Source organism: Tasmannia lanceolata, unplaced genomic scaffold (assembly GCF_043159265.1).
Source record: "Tasmannia lanceolata isolate RefF3 unplaced genomic scaffold, GAP_Taslan_0.1 ptg000015l, whole genome shotgun sequence".
Taxonomy (NCBI): Eukaryota; Viridiplantae; Streptophyta; class Magnoliopsida; order Canellales; family Winteraceae; genus Tasmannia; species Tasmannia lanceolata.
In genome coordinates this window covers 13,249,626-13,265,887 of record NW_027518692.1, presented here as the reverse complement: position 1 = coordinate 13,265,887, position 16,262 = coordinate 13,249,626, and the positions used below count along the sequence as shown (strand labels likewise).

The 16,262-nt window shown below is 40.5% G+C and overlaps 1 protein-coding gene across 1 annotated transcript in view; it reads right to left on the bottom strand.

Annotated features, from left to right (window-relative positions):
* Nucleotides 1-1,328: 1,328 nt before the first annotated feature.
* The window catches only part of FAP1 (Chalcone-flavanone isomerase family protein), a 32,568-nt gene continuing 17,634 nt past the window's right edge, over nt 1,329-16,262 (bottom strand). The window contains exon 4 of the mRNA XM_077398113.1: nt 1,329-1,632. Coding sequence (XP_077254228.1) covers nt 1,493-1,632 — 140 coding nt within the window. The 3' untranslated portion in view covers nt 1,329-1,492. The remainder of the gene's footprint in view (nt 1,633-16,262) is intronic.

Genomic DNA, 16,262 nt, shown 5'->3' with positions numbered 1-16,262 from the left:
TCCCATCCTTGTGCAATGGACAGTCCATGCTCATAGCTGGTGCACACCTCTGACCATCATTCCCATAAGTCATCTGCTGAAACAAATTGGAAACTGGGTAGGGCCATAACCCAAGAGATAGTCAAAGCAATCACCTTTATGAAGTGGTAATGAGGGGTCTTTACTAAACCTCTAAACACCTAAGTGTTCCTCTTCCATAACTCTGAAATCGTGGTTACCAGTGTCACTTTCCATAATATTTTACCTCATTTATTCCAAGGAACGGCGGGCTGACTTTCCAAGAGCTCTGAAAGCTTGGATGGGGAAGCCGTCACCAAGCTAAGACTAAAAACTCAGAAACATCTCGATCCATATAAGCTAGCATGGTTGAAGAAGGGAAGCGAATTCGCCATTACACAACGATGTGTGTTTCAGTTTTCCATAGGTAACAGATATAAGGATCGAGCATGGTGCGACATTGTTCATTTGGATGCGTGTCATTGTCATCTGTTGTTGGGTCGACTGTGCAGTATGATTGCATCGTAATTCATGATGGGAAGCGGAATACTTTCTCTTTCCTCTTCAATGGGGAAAGACTGTCATTTCTACATCTAGGAGCACTGTTGCGAAACTACACCGATTTTAATGATTCTATGTAATATGGATACTCTGATTTCCTGCTTGTTGCAAAATGTATGGATATGGATCAAAATAAAATACTCGGCAGAGGCAAGTATCGGTTTTCTTGAAGGTAAATCGTTGGCATGAATCCCTCTTGCTGACTGTTGAAGATGTTGTAGAAGAGGGCTGAGTCGTGCCACTTAGTCACTCTCCTTAAGAATCGTATCCGCCCCCGATGGTGCAACCAGGATCTGCGAACCGACCTCCAAATTTCAAATAAAATTCTAACAATTTGTACTCCATTGCTGTCATTTCGTACGCATATGGTTACAATTATCTTCGTTCCCAGTTGGATAGCTAGCAAAACCCCAGCTCAATTACTTCATACTGAAACAGACAGTAGAATGCAGACAGTCACAATTCACAACGGATTTTTACACCTTTTACATCATTTAACTCATTGGTTAGCTGTGGCTGAACAGAATAAAAGATCTCATGCAGTTGCTCCCACCCATATACAGAGATGCAGACATGAAGAGTATGAGCTTCCCAAGCCATTTCTTTTGGCACTAAAAAGCAACATTTTATGATGCTAGTTAAAGAACATGGTAGGCCGGAATGTTCACATAGCTCTTAAAAGACATTTTCAAGATAGAAACATGTTTCTCAGATGATCAATAAAATAGCCCTCAATATTTGTTACCTCAAATGTGCCAAACTAAATGATAGTTCTTAAAGCCTTTAAATTGAGACCTTCGCTTATTAGAAGAGTCAATAAATTCCAGTTATACATGAAAGAGAATGACAGTGCATTCTATTTGTACGACCAAATACATTTTTCGGGTAGAAAATAGTACAAATTCCATTTGCCAATTATTTCAATAAATACTATCTACTTCTGAAGAAGAGATGCCAAAGCAATCTCAATATTTTCTTTGGCATGTCTATCAAATGGATCTTCACCAATGTAAAGGTCAAAAATAGAGCGACATAATAGTTTGCTCTCGATGCTTCCCACTTCCTTCCCATCAACTAAAGCCATAAAAGAAGAATCAAGATTCGAACATGATAGTGAGATATTTTCCAGTAACAAGAATAAAAGTTGTCCATTTATGAGTAAGACAAATCATGAAACTAAGAACGCATGAAATCATCTGAGACAAGAGCAAAAACTAACACACCATTCATCCATGATTATATAATTCATGACTGTTATCAACAAAAGACTACCGGCATTCTCCAGAAAAAAATGTTTCTTGGAAACTTACATCAGAATAAGAGGAACTACATATGAAATCGACTCTTTCCTGACATAGTATACAAGTTTATAGAGCTTTGCCTAAGCTGTGGGACACGGACTCCACTTGTCTGTCCGTTTGAATAATGTCTCCCAATGTGTCTCAATCTAGGCATTTCTTTTGTTTAGTTTGTTGAGCATATCCAATTTTTCATGACTTATTGGTGTTGAACAGACATATCCTGATATTATTTGTCCACAATGGTAATTTTAATATTTTCTCTTTATGATTGAATAGATCACTAGAACTTAATAATCATTGTGAATTCTAATAGTCTTATTCTTTGAGCAACTTTAAGGGTTGACATAAACCTTCTTAGTAATTCATTGGATAAACCATAAAATTTACTCTAACATGGTATATCAATGCCGGTCTCTCTTGATACTCTCTTGATCGCTCACACACACACACACACACACACACACACACACACACACACACACACGCGCGCGCGCGCGCGCGCACGCACGCACGCACGCACACACACACACACACATATAAGTGTTCATGTATTGGTGTAGCACAGTTGAATTTCTGATCTTATTAGTGGTATCAAAGCAAGGTTCGGACTCGATCCCTCCATCCAAAAGGTAAGAATATCCTCTGCGAAAGAACATGTGCCTCTTTCATCCCTCTTCAAAAACAGAAAGAAAAAAGGTAATTAATAGTAATAGAAAAACCCTAATTCTGTACATGATCTGTCCCTAATCAGATCGAAGAAAAGGGTAATCCATGGTCATAGAAAAACCCTTATTCTGTACATGATCTGTTCCTAATCATATCAGTTCCTCCACTTCGCGAAATTTCCCTAAACCACTCCCTGCTGAATCTATTTGCAAATCCTCCCAATTAATTCCTTTATCTCCCAATTTTCCCAAACCAGTCCATCCCTTGTTCACTCGAACATACAAGTAAGTCCCACAAATGTTAAAAGTAGGCTTCTTCTAATGGCTTTCCTTAGTCCTATACTTTCTTCCCATTTTCTCTCAATTGGTTACTATAAGTCACTCAAGATAATTATCACATTCGGAAGCGTCAAATCCTTCCAATTGCTCGTGCTCAAGGTATTTTTCCGCATCAGGAGGTCTTCCCCTCAATATCTATATGAATAAGTATGGAGTGCATATGAAGGAGCCTAAATGGGAGAGAGCCGAACTATGAATCCCGGCACACTAAGGATCAATTGATCATTGTTTTAGATATACTCCATCCATTATCCAGAGATCGTGTCCAAGCTCCCAACTTCATCTACCATTCACAGATGTGGGATATATGCAGCCGTATGAAACACTATACTCAGGAGTGCAAACACAAGCAGGCACTGGCAGCTCAAGTGACAAATATCAAGGAACCAACAATATTTTCAAAAGGGTATTGTGACTGACAGGTACAGGTCAAGACAGAGGAGATGAATCCGTTGCGAAAAAAATGATACATTGGAGGTTGTTCCTAGAACACCGGGTAAAAATGTAGCAGATGCAAATGGGTTTACAAGGTAAAAGAAAAAGATGATGGCACCATACACGTCTAGTGGCAAAAGGATATAACAAGGACTAGACTATTATGAAACTTTTTTTTTTTAAAGATGACATATTTCATTAACATTAAGGTAGCATTCGGGACCAGGAGTCCCAGCCTGCAATACAAAATATTAAAGAGGACTGGCATGGGCATACCCAAAACCAGTTAGAAAGTATAGCGTATAAAGTCAAAATACAGCCACCCATCACCTCCTCCTTTTTCACTTACATCAGCAACCTTCCTTAACGAGTTCGATACGATTCCTTGTATACCTTTATCTGTGCCTTTCTAACCGATGCCAGTCTAAAGATCTGAGACCCTATGACATTTGAGACATTCCGAGAGACAATATACCAAGGTAAGAGTGTCCAGAAAGGAAGTCTAGGCGAAAGACAGAGTCTCTCAAGCCAAGACTAATGGAGATTGTATACTTCTGGATATAAATAAGTGCTCCCTTTTACTATTACAGCATGAAGATATCTTAGGTAATCACCCAAAGAATCACCAGCTTAAATAGTGACCTTTCGCAGGTTCCCCCAACTATCAAAACATCGACCTCTGAAATTGAAACCATTCACAGATCATTCGAATTCTCAATTCCAGCTTCCAGCTTCCAGCTTCCAGCTTTCCTGTAATCATTTTCCTCCCCTCCTAACTCCGTTTAAATGTCTAAATGGAGCTAAACTGACTGGATTTGTATACTACCCTTCAATTTCCAAATTTTCCTTAACTAAGAACAATCCGAACTCCCTAAAGAATATCTCTGCACTTCTCAGGAGGCATCCTTTAATTTTGCGATCCAGTTATTGGCCCAGCCTCTGTAACTATCTCTGTTGTCTCATTAACACCTCTAGATTGCATGGATTGGAACATTTCTCTAGTTTTTCCTAGATTTTCCTGGTAGGACACCCCAAGTACGTCGTCCATAGATAGGAACTCGTTAAAGCCTTCCAACTCAGGGCTCCCAGGCTCTTCCTCAGCATTTGATATCAAAATTCCTTTCCCTTTGTCTCGCCTACCTGATTCACTCGATTGCACTAATTGAGCTTGTCCCTCCTCAGGGAAACCTAACTCTGAGCCCTGATTATCTGCATCCGTAGATCCACACTTAGATTCCAAAGTGGCAATTGCAGCTGTTTCTCCTCCCATAACCGCCTTCTTGTCCGCCTTTCTTTTTCTAGAAGCTTGTTGAAGATGGGCAAGTTTCGAAGGGGCGTATGAAGCTCCTCTTCACCATTCAGGGTGCCCTGGGAGGGGGATACGCCCACACTTTGGACTGCTGCCCTCTCCTTTAACCATTGTTTCTTGAGATGAGAGATTAGCACCACGCTAGGCGTGGGAGATTCCTTCCTCGCCAATTTTTCATTGTACTTCAGAGATTTAAGGAGATCCAGGTCTTCAATCATCATATTATTCTCCCTGCCCAGCCAAATCAGAGTCTTTTGAGCATGCCTCTCCAGACATACTCGATGTAGGTGAGGCCTGCAGGATTCTCAATTCATGGAGACTTTCTAACTGAGGCTTGTTCTTCCAAATTCCATTTTTAATGTGCCCACATTTAAGTCTCCTCCCCACTGTTGAAAGGCCCCCACGAGTGGCAAGGAGGTGGACATTCAATCCGGGTCCTCTTTTAGTATTATGTTTACGCACGTGTAGATTTCACATCAGGGCTTAACTTCGATCTGAAGAATCTATTTTTAATTTTAGGGCCTTACGATCTCCATCCGATTTTAAACTAAGAGGGTCCACAATGTCTTTTCTGCCCGCCTTGCCTTTAGTGCCACGTGGCACAGCTCTGACTGTCTTGGTAGACAATGGTATATGCAAGGGCCTTTTACTTCCTGACGAGACAGTGACCGGTTCAGATGGACCAGATGGGTAGGTAGGATTTTCAAATTTTGAACGGGGGGCTACCGACTCCAAATCGCGCCCAGTAACCACTGCCACCAATTCCGGGGGGGGGGCCACCGCCGGTGACCCTTTATCGGTAGAAGACTCATCAAGATTCGCAAAATGGGGAAATTTGTCTTTACTACTAGACTCTCCCACAACCGACAAAGCCAAAGAATTTATACTGTCCTCAGAAATAACCTTAATTCCAACCGAGTAAATACTGGAATCTTCCCTCAAATTAATTGAAGGTGGGATAGATTTCCAATGAGATGATATAACCAGGGCAGAGGCAAAAGTCAAGCAATGAGAGTGATTGCTAAAAAGTTAGGTCTCAAGGACCTGACCCAGGTGCGATCCGAGAATCTCAACCGTGGCAGGTGACCAGGCATGAAGGGGGATATTATAAAACCGTAGACGAACAGTTCTGGCCCCAATGTTAAATGCCGGGAACCAGGGCTGGAGGGAGGAAAGGAAGCGCCCAAAAGCCTCCCCTCTAAGCCGGAGAATAAACGTAGCCTGGGCTTCCGAATCAAAACAGAAGAGGATCTCCATTGTGCAAATAGCAGAGGGTTTTTCCAGATCGGGGAGTCCCCGAAAATTTTGGCCCAAATCCAAATATCCTCTAAAAGTCATGATCCATATTTCAAATTTCCAATAAGACAGTTCTTAAGATGTCTTTTTCTTTCTTCCACTACCGACACCGGGACCTCCAGACTTCCATCATCTTCACAAGGGGCAACTTAGATTTGTTTGGGTCTCCACACTAAATTTGGGCTTTCTCTGTTGCAAGGGTGTAAACATTTTCTGCACAAGGTTCGTGTACCAAAATTTCTGTAATTGCATTTTGGGCATAATCAGTCGCTCCCATTCGAAAAAAGGCCTACGAGATGTTTCCACTGGTCGCCGCCCAGGGACCTCCCTAGCGCCAAAGTCCAACCTCCTCCCCCTAGTATCCCAATCCTCCATACTCCCCAACAAACCCGCATGAAATCTCGATGCATGCCATTGGACCCGATAGGGTCTTTCGAAGTTAACCTCTTGCCCAAATGCAAACAAAAATCTCCTGCAGCAGGGATAAGATATCCCAAGTGATTCGAAGACTTCCAAAACAGAGTAGCCTCCATCCAGGCAAGACAAATAGGGCTCCAAAATTCGCTCAAGGTTGGTTCCACATTCACACAAAAAGCCAGAAGGTTGATGCAATCCTGTAACTCTCGGAGGGATATTCCTCCGGCCTCTAAAGACATCCCTGCTGGTCATTTTTACAAACAGAGATTAATGTTACCAGAAAAACTTCTCGCCGGGAACCGGCTTAGATGGATCATATCGCTCGCATCTTGTGGGTTGTTTTTTTTTTTACTATTCTTAAACTTTTAGTCTTGTTGTATAGAGTAAGATTGACCATAACCTTAAATAATATGTTTGGATGACCTTTATAATGCGGCTCGCATGGTCAAATAAAGGCAGTACACTTGGAGTAGTTAGAAGGTTATGAAACATCGTATAGGAGTAGGTCTGTGTACAAGCTCAAAAAGGCTATTTATGGCTAACTTAAGCACCTCGGGCATGGTTTTTGAGACTTTATTAGGCACTCAGCAGACATCACTATTAGAGCAAGTCAGATAACTCCTTGTTCATGAGACATACTCAGGTATGGAACTAATTATGGCTTATGCTGATGATATTATTTTCGTTGGAAATGATGTAGAAGAAAGAGAAAGGATGGAAAAGAATTCGGGAGAAGACTTTGATAGAACTTTGATAGATCTTTGAGAATTGTCCTACTTCTAGTTGAATGCGCAGGAATGACAATAATCATAAGGAAGTGTGTAACAGATCTTCTTAAAAGGTTCAAAATGGAAATTTGTAAACTAGTGAGCACACCAGCCTTATAATTGAAAGTTGTTTTTGAAGGAAAGAAGATAGGTTCCTTTAATGTAGCGCATTATAGAAAGTCATCTTCAATATCTTATTTTAACCATATTAGAGATTACTTATGTACATGCATGCATAGTTGTCAACCCGTGACTCAATTTCTTAATTTTATGACTCATGGCTCGACTCGCGACTCATAAGAGTTTTTGACAAGAACAGAAATTTAGTTGACGGTTCCTACACATGTGTAGAGAGTTCTCTACACACTAGCTTAAAATACAATGGGGGCCCACATTGTTTGGGTGATCCAAGCCATTCATTTTAAAGGCCCTCACATAGATAGGGTCTACAAAAAATCAGATCCATAGGATCATCCCAACCCTACGATTTGTGGAGGTAAAATGGATGTCTTTAAACCTTCACAAATTAGTCCATTTTTTGCCTCCACAGTTCGAATGGTTAGGATGATCCTATGGATCTGATTTTTTGTGGACACCCTATCTATGTGAGGGCCTTAAAAATGAATGGTTGGGATCACCCAAATAATGTGGCCCCCACTGTATTTTAAGCTAGTGTGTAGATAACTTATCTACACATATGTGTAAGAACTGTTTTCTCATATATATATATATATATATATATATATATATATATATATATATATATATGAGGAAATGGTTTGGGTGCTGCTGCACAGATAATTTATCTGTGCATGGCTCACAAAACATAGGGGGGACATTTTTTGGGGGATCCAAAGCATTCATTTGGAAGGTCCTTCCATGGATAGGGTGTGTACCAAAAATCAGCCCTATAGGATCATCCTAACCCCATCAAAGGTGGAGGGGAAAATAGACAGACACTGTTTCTGCCCATTTTTTCCCTTCACAAATGGCAGGGTTAGGATGATCCTATAGGGTTGATTTTTGGTACACACCCTATCCATGGAAGGGCCTTCCAAATGAATGCTTTGGATCCCCCCAAAAATGTGCCCCCCCCCCTATGGTTTGTGAGCCATGCACAGATAAGCTATTCTGTGCAGCTGCACACAAACCATTTCCTCTCTCTCTCTCTCTCTCTCTCTCTCTCTCTCTCTCTCTCTCTCTCTCTCTCTATATATATATATATATATATATATATATATATATATATATATATATATATATATATATATATATAGAGGAAAAGGAGTGTGCGGTCGAGCGCACCTAAGCTTAGGTGCGGTCGAGGGCCCAAACACATGGGTCCCACATTTTTTGTGCAGATCAAAACCATTCATTTGCAAGGCCCCATCATAGATAGGATGTGTACAAAAAATCTGGTCCATTGGATCATCCTAACCCCTCCAAAAGCGGAGGGCAAAAATGGGCAGATTTGTGGCAAACAGTGTCTATCCATTTTGACATCCACAAATGGATGGGTTAGGATGATCCTATGGAGCTGATTTTTTGTACATACCCCATCTATGTAAGGGTCTTTCAAATGAATGCTTTGGATCATCCTAACAAAGTGGCCCCACATGAGTTTGGGGCCCTCGATCGCACCTAAGCTTGGTGCGGTCGACCACACAATCTTATTCCTCATATATATATATATATATATATATATATATATATATATATATATAATACTGTTAGAAATGAGATTAGGGTTAGAAGAGAGGAAGAAGAAGAGGAGTGAAGGATGGAGAGTCTCCACTAGGGAACTCCTCATAAATATGATGTATATTTAGGCCCAAACTAGGGTAACAACATACAATGACTACAATACCCCTAACTAATACAAGTAATGTCTAAACTAACCTAATACATTATTCAACACTCCCCCTCAAGCTAGAGTGTATATACTATGAAGCTCCAGCTTGCGACAAGGAATTACGTCAACAACTAAAAAAGTACAAGAAGCTCAAGCACATCCAGCTTGGTATAACATTCATCCTCAAGCTGGTGTGGTACATACATAATGAAAAATATAAACAAAAAAACAAAGGCCACCATGAACAGCATCGAGATCAATGTCCATCAAAAGAGTAGCTCCCCTGAAGTAGCACAACAACGAGAGCGATCAAATAGAGCCTCTCCCTGAATGAGAGCATGGCGAATATATCCGCATATCGAGGGCAATGAAGGCGTCATGGCAAGAACAGCTACAATCCAGCAAGCAAAAGGGGCACACCAAAGGTGCGCACAACGAACATTGGCGAAGCAGCACAACGCCAAGTGAAGAGGATAGCAACTGATGGGGAAACCATCATCTGGAGACTAGATCGACGGCATGACCATCGTCACCTGCAAAGATAAGAAGATAGGAAGAGGATAACAACCAGCGATGGGGAAACCATCGTCTGGTCACAACGTCGACAGCATGAACATCGTCACCTGAAGATAAGAAGAGGAAGATAACCAACCAAAGATGGGGACATCATCGCCTGGAGACAAGGTCGACGGCATGAACATTGTCGCCTGAAAAGAGCCGACCAACGATGGGGAAACCATGGCCCGGAAAGGAGAAGTCGACGGGAAAAGACAGTAGCTTGTAAGAGAGCCGACCAACGATGGATAGGGAAGCCATCGTCACCTGAAGATAAGAAGAGGAAGATAACCAACCAACGATGGGGACACCATCGCCTGGAGACAAGGTCGACGGCATGAACATCATCGCCTGAAAAGAGCCGACCAACGATGGGGAAACCATCATCCAGAAATGAGAGGTCAACGGGAAAAGACAGTCACCTATAAGATAGCCAACCAACGATGGATATGGAAGCCATCGCCCAGAAAAGGAGGAAGAAGATAACATGAAGAGATAAGGCATAAAGCCGAACAACACGAAGAGACATGAAAAACAAGACATGAAAACAAGACAACACTCCCTCAAGAAGACAAAGACAACACTAACAACACTCCCCCTCAAGAAAAGACAACAAAGTGGACAACACTCCTAAGAAAAGACACAAAGAACTACATGAAAACACTCCCCCTCAAGTTGCAACGAAAAGAATACAAACAAGGCACTACACCGCTTTCGGACATTTGATCAAACACTTGGTGTGCGCCGTAGAGAAGAAAACAAAGGAGAGATGACAAACAAGGCACCACACCTCTCTTAGACATTTTATCAAATACTTGGTACGCGCCTTGAAGAACTACATAAAAGACATAGAAGGTAATAGAAAGAAATAGATGATAAGAAGACGACAACAAGACAAGCACAAGAGAACAACAAGAAACAATACAAGACAACACTCCCCCTCAAGTTGAGGCCAAAGGCCTTCAACTTGAAACAAAAAGAACACTTTCAAGGCACAAAACCCCTTTGAGACATTTCATCAAACACTTGGGGTGCACCTTGAAGATGAGATGAGAAAGACAAAGGCCATAGGCCAAAAAAGCTATAGAGAAGAGAAAATAAAGAGAGCTTTGGAGTGGAGGAGAACCCAAAATGGGTTTACACAAGTAATACAAACATGATTTTTGTTTTGTTTTGAGATATACGATAGAGGAAAAATGGGTTAAAAACGAAATGCGTTTGACGAAATGAAAGAGAGAGTGAGATTTCTAGAGTATAGAAATGATTGTTTTTTATTTGGGTTTTATAGCGGGTTACTGTAGCGGGTTACTGTAGCAGTTACTGTAGTGGGTTACTGTAGCAGGGAATAGCGGGGTTAGGGGAAAGGGAAGAGGGGCAGTAGGAGGAGGAGAAGGGAAGGACACGAGCGAGGAGAAGAAGTGACTTTTTTTTTTTTTTGAGATTTTGTAGTCTTGGCAAAAAGGACACGAGCAAGAGGGAGATTTTCATCAAAAAATGGGTTTTAAAGACAAGGAAAGAGAGACACTACGAGAGAGATATTTGAGGGAGAAACTATAGAGAGATAAAGAGAGGAAAATGAGATACGAAACAGATACGAGAGAAAGGGATGATGGCATGGAGGGAGATACTCTTCTTCTTTCCTTCATGAAGGATCAGCCTATTGGCTTTAAAACCATGTTAGAAATGAGATTAGGGTTAGAAGAGAGGAAGAAGAAGAGGAGTGAAGGATGGAGAGTCTCCACTAAGGAGCTCCTCATAAATATGATGAATATATATGCCCAAACTAGGGCAACAACATACAATGACTACAATACCCCTAACTAATACAAGTAATGTCTAAACTAACCTAATACATTATTCAACAAATACTATATAGCAAAAGAGAAAAGGGAGAATTATTGTCCATTTAACAAGTCAATGGGGATGATTTTTACCGTTTTTTGCCCTCCCCACATATCTGTACACACTATCTATGTGAGGGTAAAATCGTAATCTACATACGAAAAGTACCGACACAGGATACCTATCTATGACAATTACGGACTAAAACTACCGAGAAGAGGTAAAGACATATGACAATGACGAAAGAACTACTTTATATTACTCATGCAAGACACTTGCAAAATATTGACGGATTCCGGGCACCTGAAGAGGAACAACAATTATGGAAACCTCTATCGAATGGAGGGCTAGGATCAGCCTATATCGATTGGAGGGCTAGGATCAACCTATGGAAATGATTTTACGGGCACAACCAATTGATGTTGTGTTCCATCACATGGACGGTTTGGATCAACCTATAAAGCCACATAATTTCAATCTTACCCCCCTCCTTATGCTTTTTTAATAAAAAATCTATAGGGTAATCTTAACCATCCGATTTAAGAGGAACAACATATTATGGAAACCTCTATAGATTGGAGGGCTAGGATCAGCCTATGGAAATGATTTTTGGGGCACAACCTATTAATGTTGTGTTTCATCACATGGACGGTTTGGATCAACCTATGATGTGGTCCGTACAGTTCTTTGTCGGCCCGTGCATTGCACGGGGTTTTTACTAGTGTATATATATATATATATATATATATATACACATATATCAAAAGAGGAAGCATGTAAAAAATATAGCCCAATAGCACGTATATAAAGCACTAAACCAAAAATATAAATAAATAATTATATCCTTGTAACTTGCAAGCACAAAAATAATTAAGTTCTAAGTTCCAAGTTCCAAGTTCCTAGTTTTCAACCATCACAATAAGAAAGCCCATGCGCAGCGACTCGACTCATAACAGGCTTATTTTTTCAAGTCGACTCCCAACAACTCGTTCGAGTCACCAGGCAACTCGGACGAGTCTTCAACAAAGGCGAGTCACCCATGCGACTAGTCTCGAAAGCCCAATGACTCAACTTGACTTGGGAGTTGACTCGTACGAGTCGTAAGAGTTTGACAACTATGACCCAAGAAAATAGCATCTACAAGAAGCAAAGAGAATTATGAGGTACATTAGAAGATCTATGAGTAGTGGCCTATTCTAGAGAGCGTACAGGACATTAGTGTTACAATAGCACGATATTCATATGTTGATTGGGTAGAAGACCTAGAGATTGTTAGTGATTTTGGATTTTCAAAATCTTATATTGTCATGTTTTAGTGTTTTTGGAAAATGTTTTCTAAATAGCATTTGGGAAAAAGAAAATGTTTTCTTGCAAAGATTTGCTTTTTACAAAAGGATGTAGAAGTGTAGTTGAAAAGATAGTCTCGTACCGAATGAGAGAAAGGAAAGAGAAGGGCTTATAAAGCATTACGCTTCTCTACTACTTGTTTGTTTGCACATTGGGTTGAACCCATGGTTGGACCCCCGGGACGGTGCAACGGACCGTTCGCACACGCGCGCGCGGTGTGGGCAATGGGCTATAGTGGAGCATTGGCACTTTTTTAGGCGCACTTCGCACTTCGCACGTACGCAACGTCGCGAGGAGCGATTGGAGCCTTTGATTTTTCCAGATTTGATCTGGACCGTTGGATCACGATGAAGGTAGACTGATCGGATGGGTGGGCCGAATGGTTCGTAGGCCCATCACGCCCAGTGCCGAATGGTTCGATTGGGTTGGGCTTCTACTCGGGCCTAACAGTCTGCCTAGCAGGCCCAGTACTCTAACGGTCAAGGAGTGTGATCAAATGGGTTGTGTCCCTTCCCCCAACGGTCAAGAGCCAAGGGGTGCGATCCGCACCATAGATAGTTGATCTAACGATGACGGGGTTGGAGAGAGGTTTTACTCAAACCAACAGTCACCTCTAAGATCGATCAGGACAGTTCAATATCAAATGGGTGCGATCTAACGGTCAGATTTCAAACATTCTGGAAAGGTGCCCTGTAGAGGTGTTTTTCACACAGAAAAGACACCAGGTGGTCTATGAAATGTGCAGAATTCGGTCATTTTATGATAGAGAAACGAATTAGCAATTCCATTGTTCAATTATTAACAAGCTTTAAACACTCTTCTACATTCTTTCAAAATCCCCAAGGATTTCTTCATACTGTTTTTCTTTTATTTATTGTTCTAAATACTGTTCTTCTGCAGAAACAGTATCTAGAAATTTCTCTAAGGCTTGAAATTTCTGAAGGGCATTTCGGGTTTGATTCCGCTAGTGCGAGGCGTCATCAAACATTAGTAGGGCTTCCCTACTAAGCTTCCCTACCCTCAGTACTCCAACAATCTTAAGACAAGATTCCCAAGATTTTGTCAAACTCGAACGTTTCGACAAAGGAAATTTCAAGCGCTGGCAAAAGAAGTTGCATTTCATTCTGACTTCGCTCAAAGTGGCTCGTGTTCTGACAACTCCAAAGCCAGTACCAACTGAGAATGAGACTATGGCGCAGGCTCGTGCAAGGATGAAGTGGGAACAGGATGACTACATTTGCAAAGGGCACATCCTCAGCGCTATGTCAGATACACTGTTCGATATTTATCAAAGCATAGGATCGGCCAGCGAGATTTGGAATGCACTGGAAGCGAAGTACATGGCAGAACACGCCAGTAGTAAGAAATTGACTGTGAGTCGGTTTTTAAATTTCCATATGGTAGATGACAAGTCTGTCATAGACCAGTTGCATGAAATTCAACATATTGTGAGTCAAATTCATTTGCAAGGGATTCTACTTGATGATTCCTTCATAGTCCCTTCAATGATTGACAAACTTCTACCATCTTGGAAAGACTTTAGAAAAAGTCTGAAACACAAGAAAGAGGAAATGTCTCTCGAAGACTTGGCTCAATGCCTCAGGATTGAGGAAGAGTCAAGAATCAAAGACAACAAAGAAGATGAACTTGTATCCTCTAAGATCTATTTGGTGGAAAATTTCAAGAATCCAAACCAACAAGGAAAAGGCAATCGGAAGATAAACAAACACTCTGAAAAGAAGATTAATAAGAATAAGAAAAGGAAGGGTGCTTGTTTCAACTGTGGCAAACCTGGCCATTACAAGAGTGAGTGTCGGCTTCTTAAGGATAAGAAGTCGGGTGCACCAACAGACAAAGATAAGTTTGTGGCCATGATTTCTGAGGCAAATGTCCTTGAAGATGGCAATGATTGGTGGATTGACTCTGGTGCGACGAGGCATGTCTGTAAAGACAGGAACCTGTTTTCAACTTATGAAACAGTTGAAGATGGAAGCGTGTTATACATGGGAAATTCGTCGACAGCAGAAGTCAAAGGGAAAGGAAAGGTGAAATTGAGTTCACATCCGGCAAGCGACTCCCTCTAACCGATGTCTATCATGTACCAGAAGTTAGAAAGAACTTAGTATCTGGAAGCATTCTTAACAAGAATGGCTTCAAACTTGTATTTGAATCTGATAAGTTCATTCTTTCTAAGGGAGGTATATGTATGAAGGAATGTTCAAACTCAATATCAATAAAGTGAATGCCTTTGCTTATGTTTTGGATTCTTCTTTATCTTTATGGCATAATCGTTTAGGTCATGTAAATACTAGGAAAATGAATGATATGGTTAAGTTAGCGTTAATTCCTAAATATGAAAATGACTTAATAGATAGATGTAAAACATGTATGCAAACCAAGATAATCCTAAGTCATTTCCTAAAGTAGATAGAACTTCTAACTTGTTAGATTTAGTACATAGTGATGTATGTGACATTCATAGTGTTCCCACAAAGGGAGGTAAAAAGTACTTTGTTACATTTATTGATGATTATTCTAAGTATTGTTATGTATATCTACTTAGTCATAAAAATGAGGTTTTAGATAAATTTAAGATTTATAAAACAGAAGTCGAAAACCAATGTGAAACAAGCATTAAGTGTCTCAGATCAGATAGAGGTGGTGAATATCACTTTCTTCATTTCTGTGAATCAGTAGGCATTGTCCATGAAACTTCCGCCCCTTATACACCACAACAAAATGGTGTAGCAGAAAGGAAGAATAGGACACTTACTAAAATGATTAATGCTATGCTTGTTAATTCTGGTTTAAATAAGAGTTTTTGAGGTGAAGCCTTACTTACGGCTAGTCACATTTTGAATAGGGTACCTAGTAAGACCCCTTATGAATTGTGGAAGAAAATGAAACCAAACTTAAGTTACCTTAAAGTTTGGGGTTGTAGGGCTATAGTTAAAGTCCATAAACCTAAGTTAAGAAAATTAGCTGAAAATGGTATTGAGTGTATCTTTTTGGGATATGCTAGTCACAGGAAAGCCTATAAATTCTTAGTTATAGAATCTAATGATTTCATAGAAGTCAATACCATAATTGAGTCTAAAGATGTCATTTTCTATGAAAATAGGTTCACTTCAATTCCTAAAGAAATTGAACCTACAACTTCTGTAGAACAACCTTTAGAATCACAAACAGAAGTTAGTGAACCTAGTGTACAACCTAGTAGAATAAGAAGAAGTTCAAGAGTTAAAAGGGATAGGAGTTTTGGCCCTGACTTTATAACCTACCTGGTAGAAGGGACAAGAGAAAAACTCCAAGGTTCTGTCTTGTTAAACTTAAGCATAGAAAGTGACCCTCAAACCTATGAAGGATCCATAAAGTCACAAGATGCTGCTTTTTGGAAAGAAGCAATTAATGATGAAATGGATTCTATCATGGGTAATAAAACTTGGATTTTGGTTGATCTACCACCTGGGTCTAAACCTATAGGATGTAAATGGATCTTCAAGAAGAAGAGTAAAGCAGATGGGACCATAGAAAAGTTTAAGGCAAGATTAGTTGCCAAAGGGTTTACTCAAAAATCCG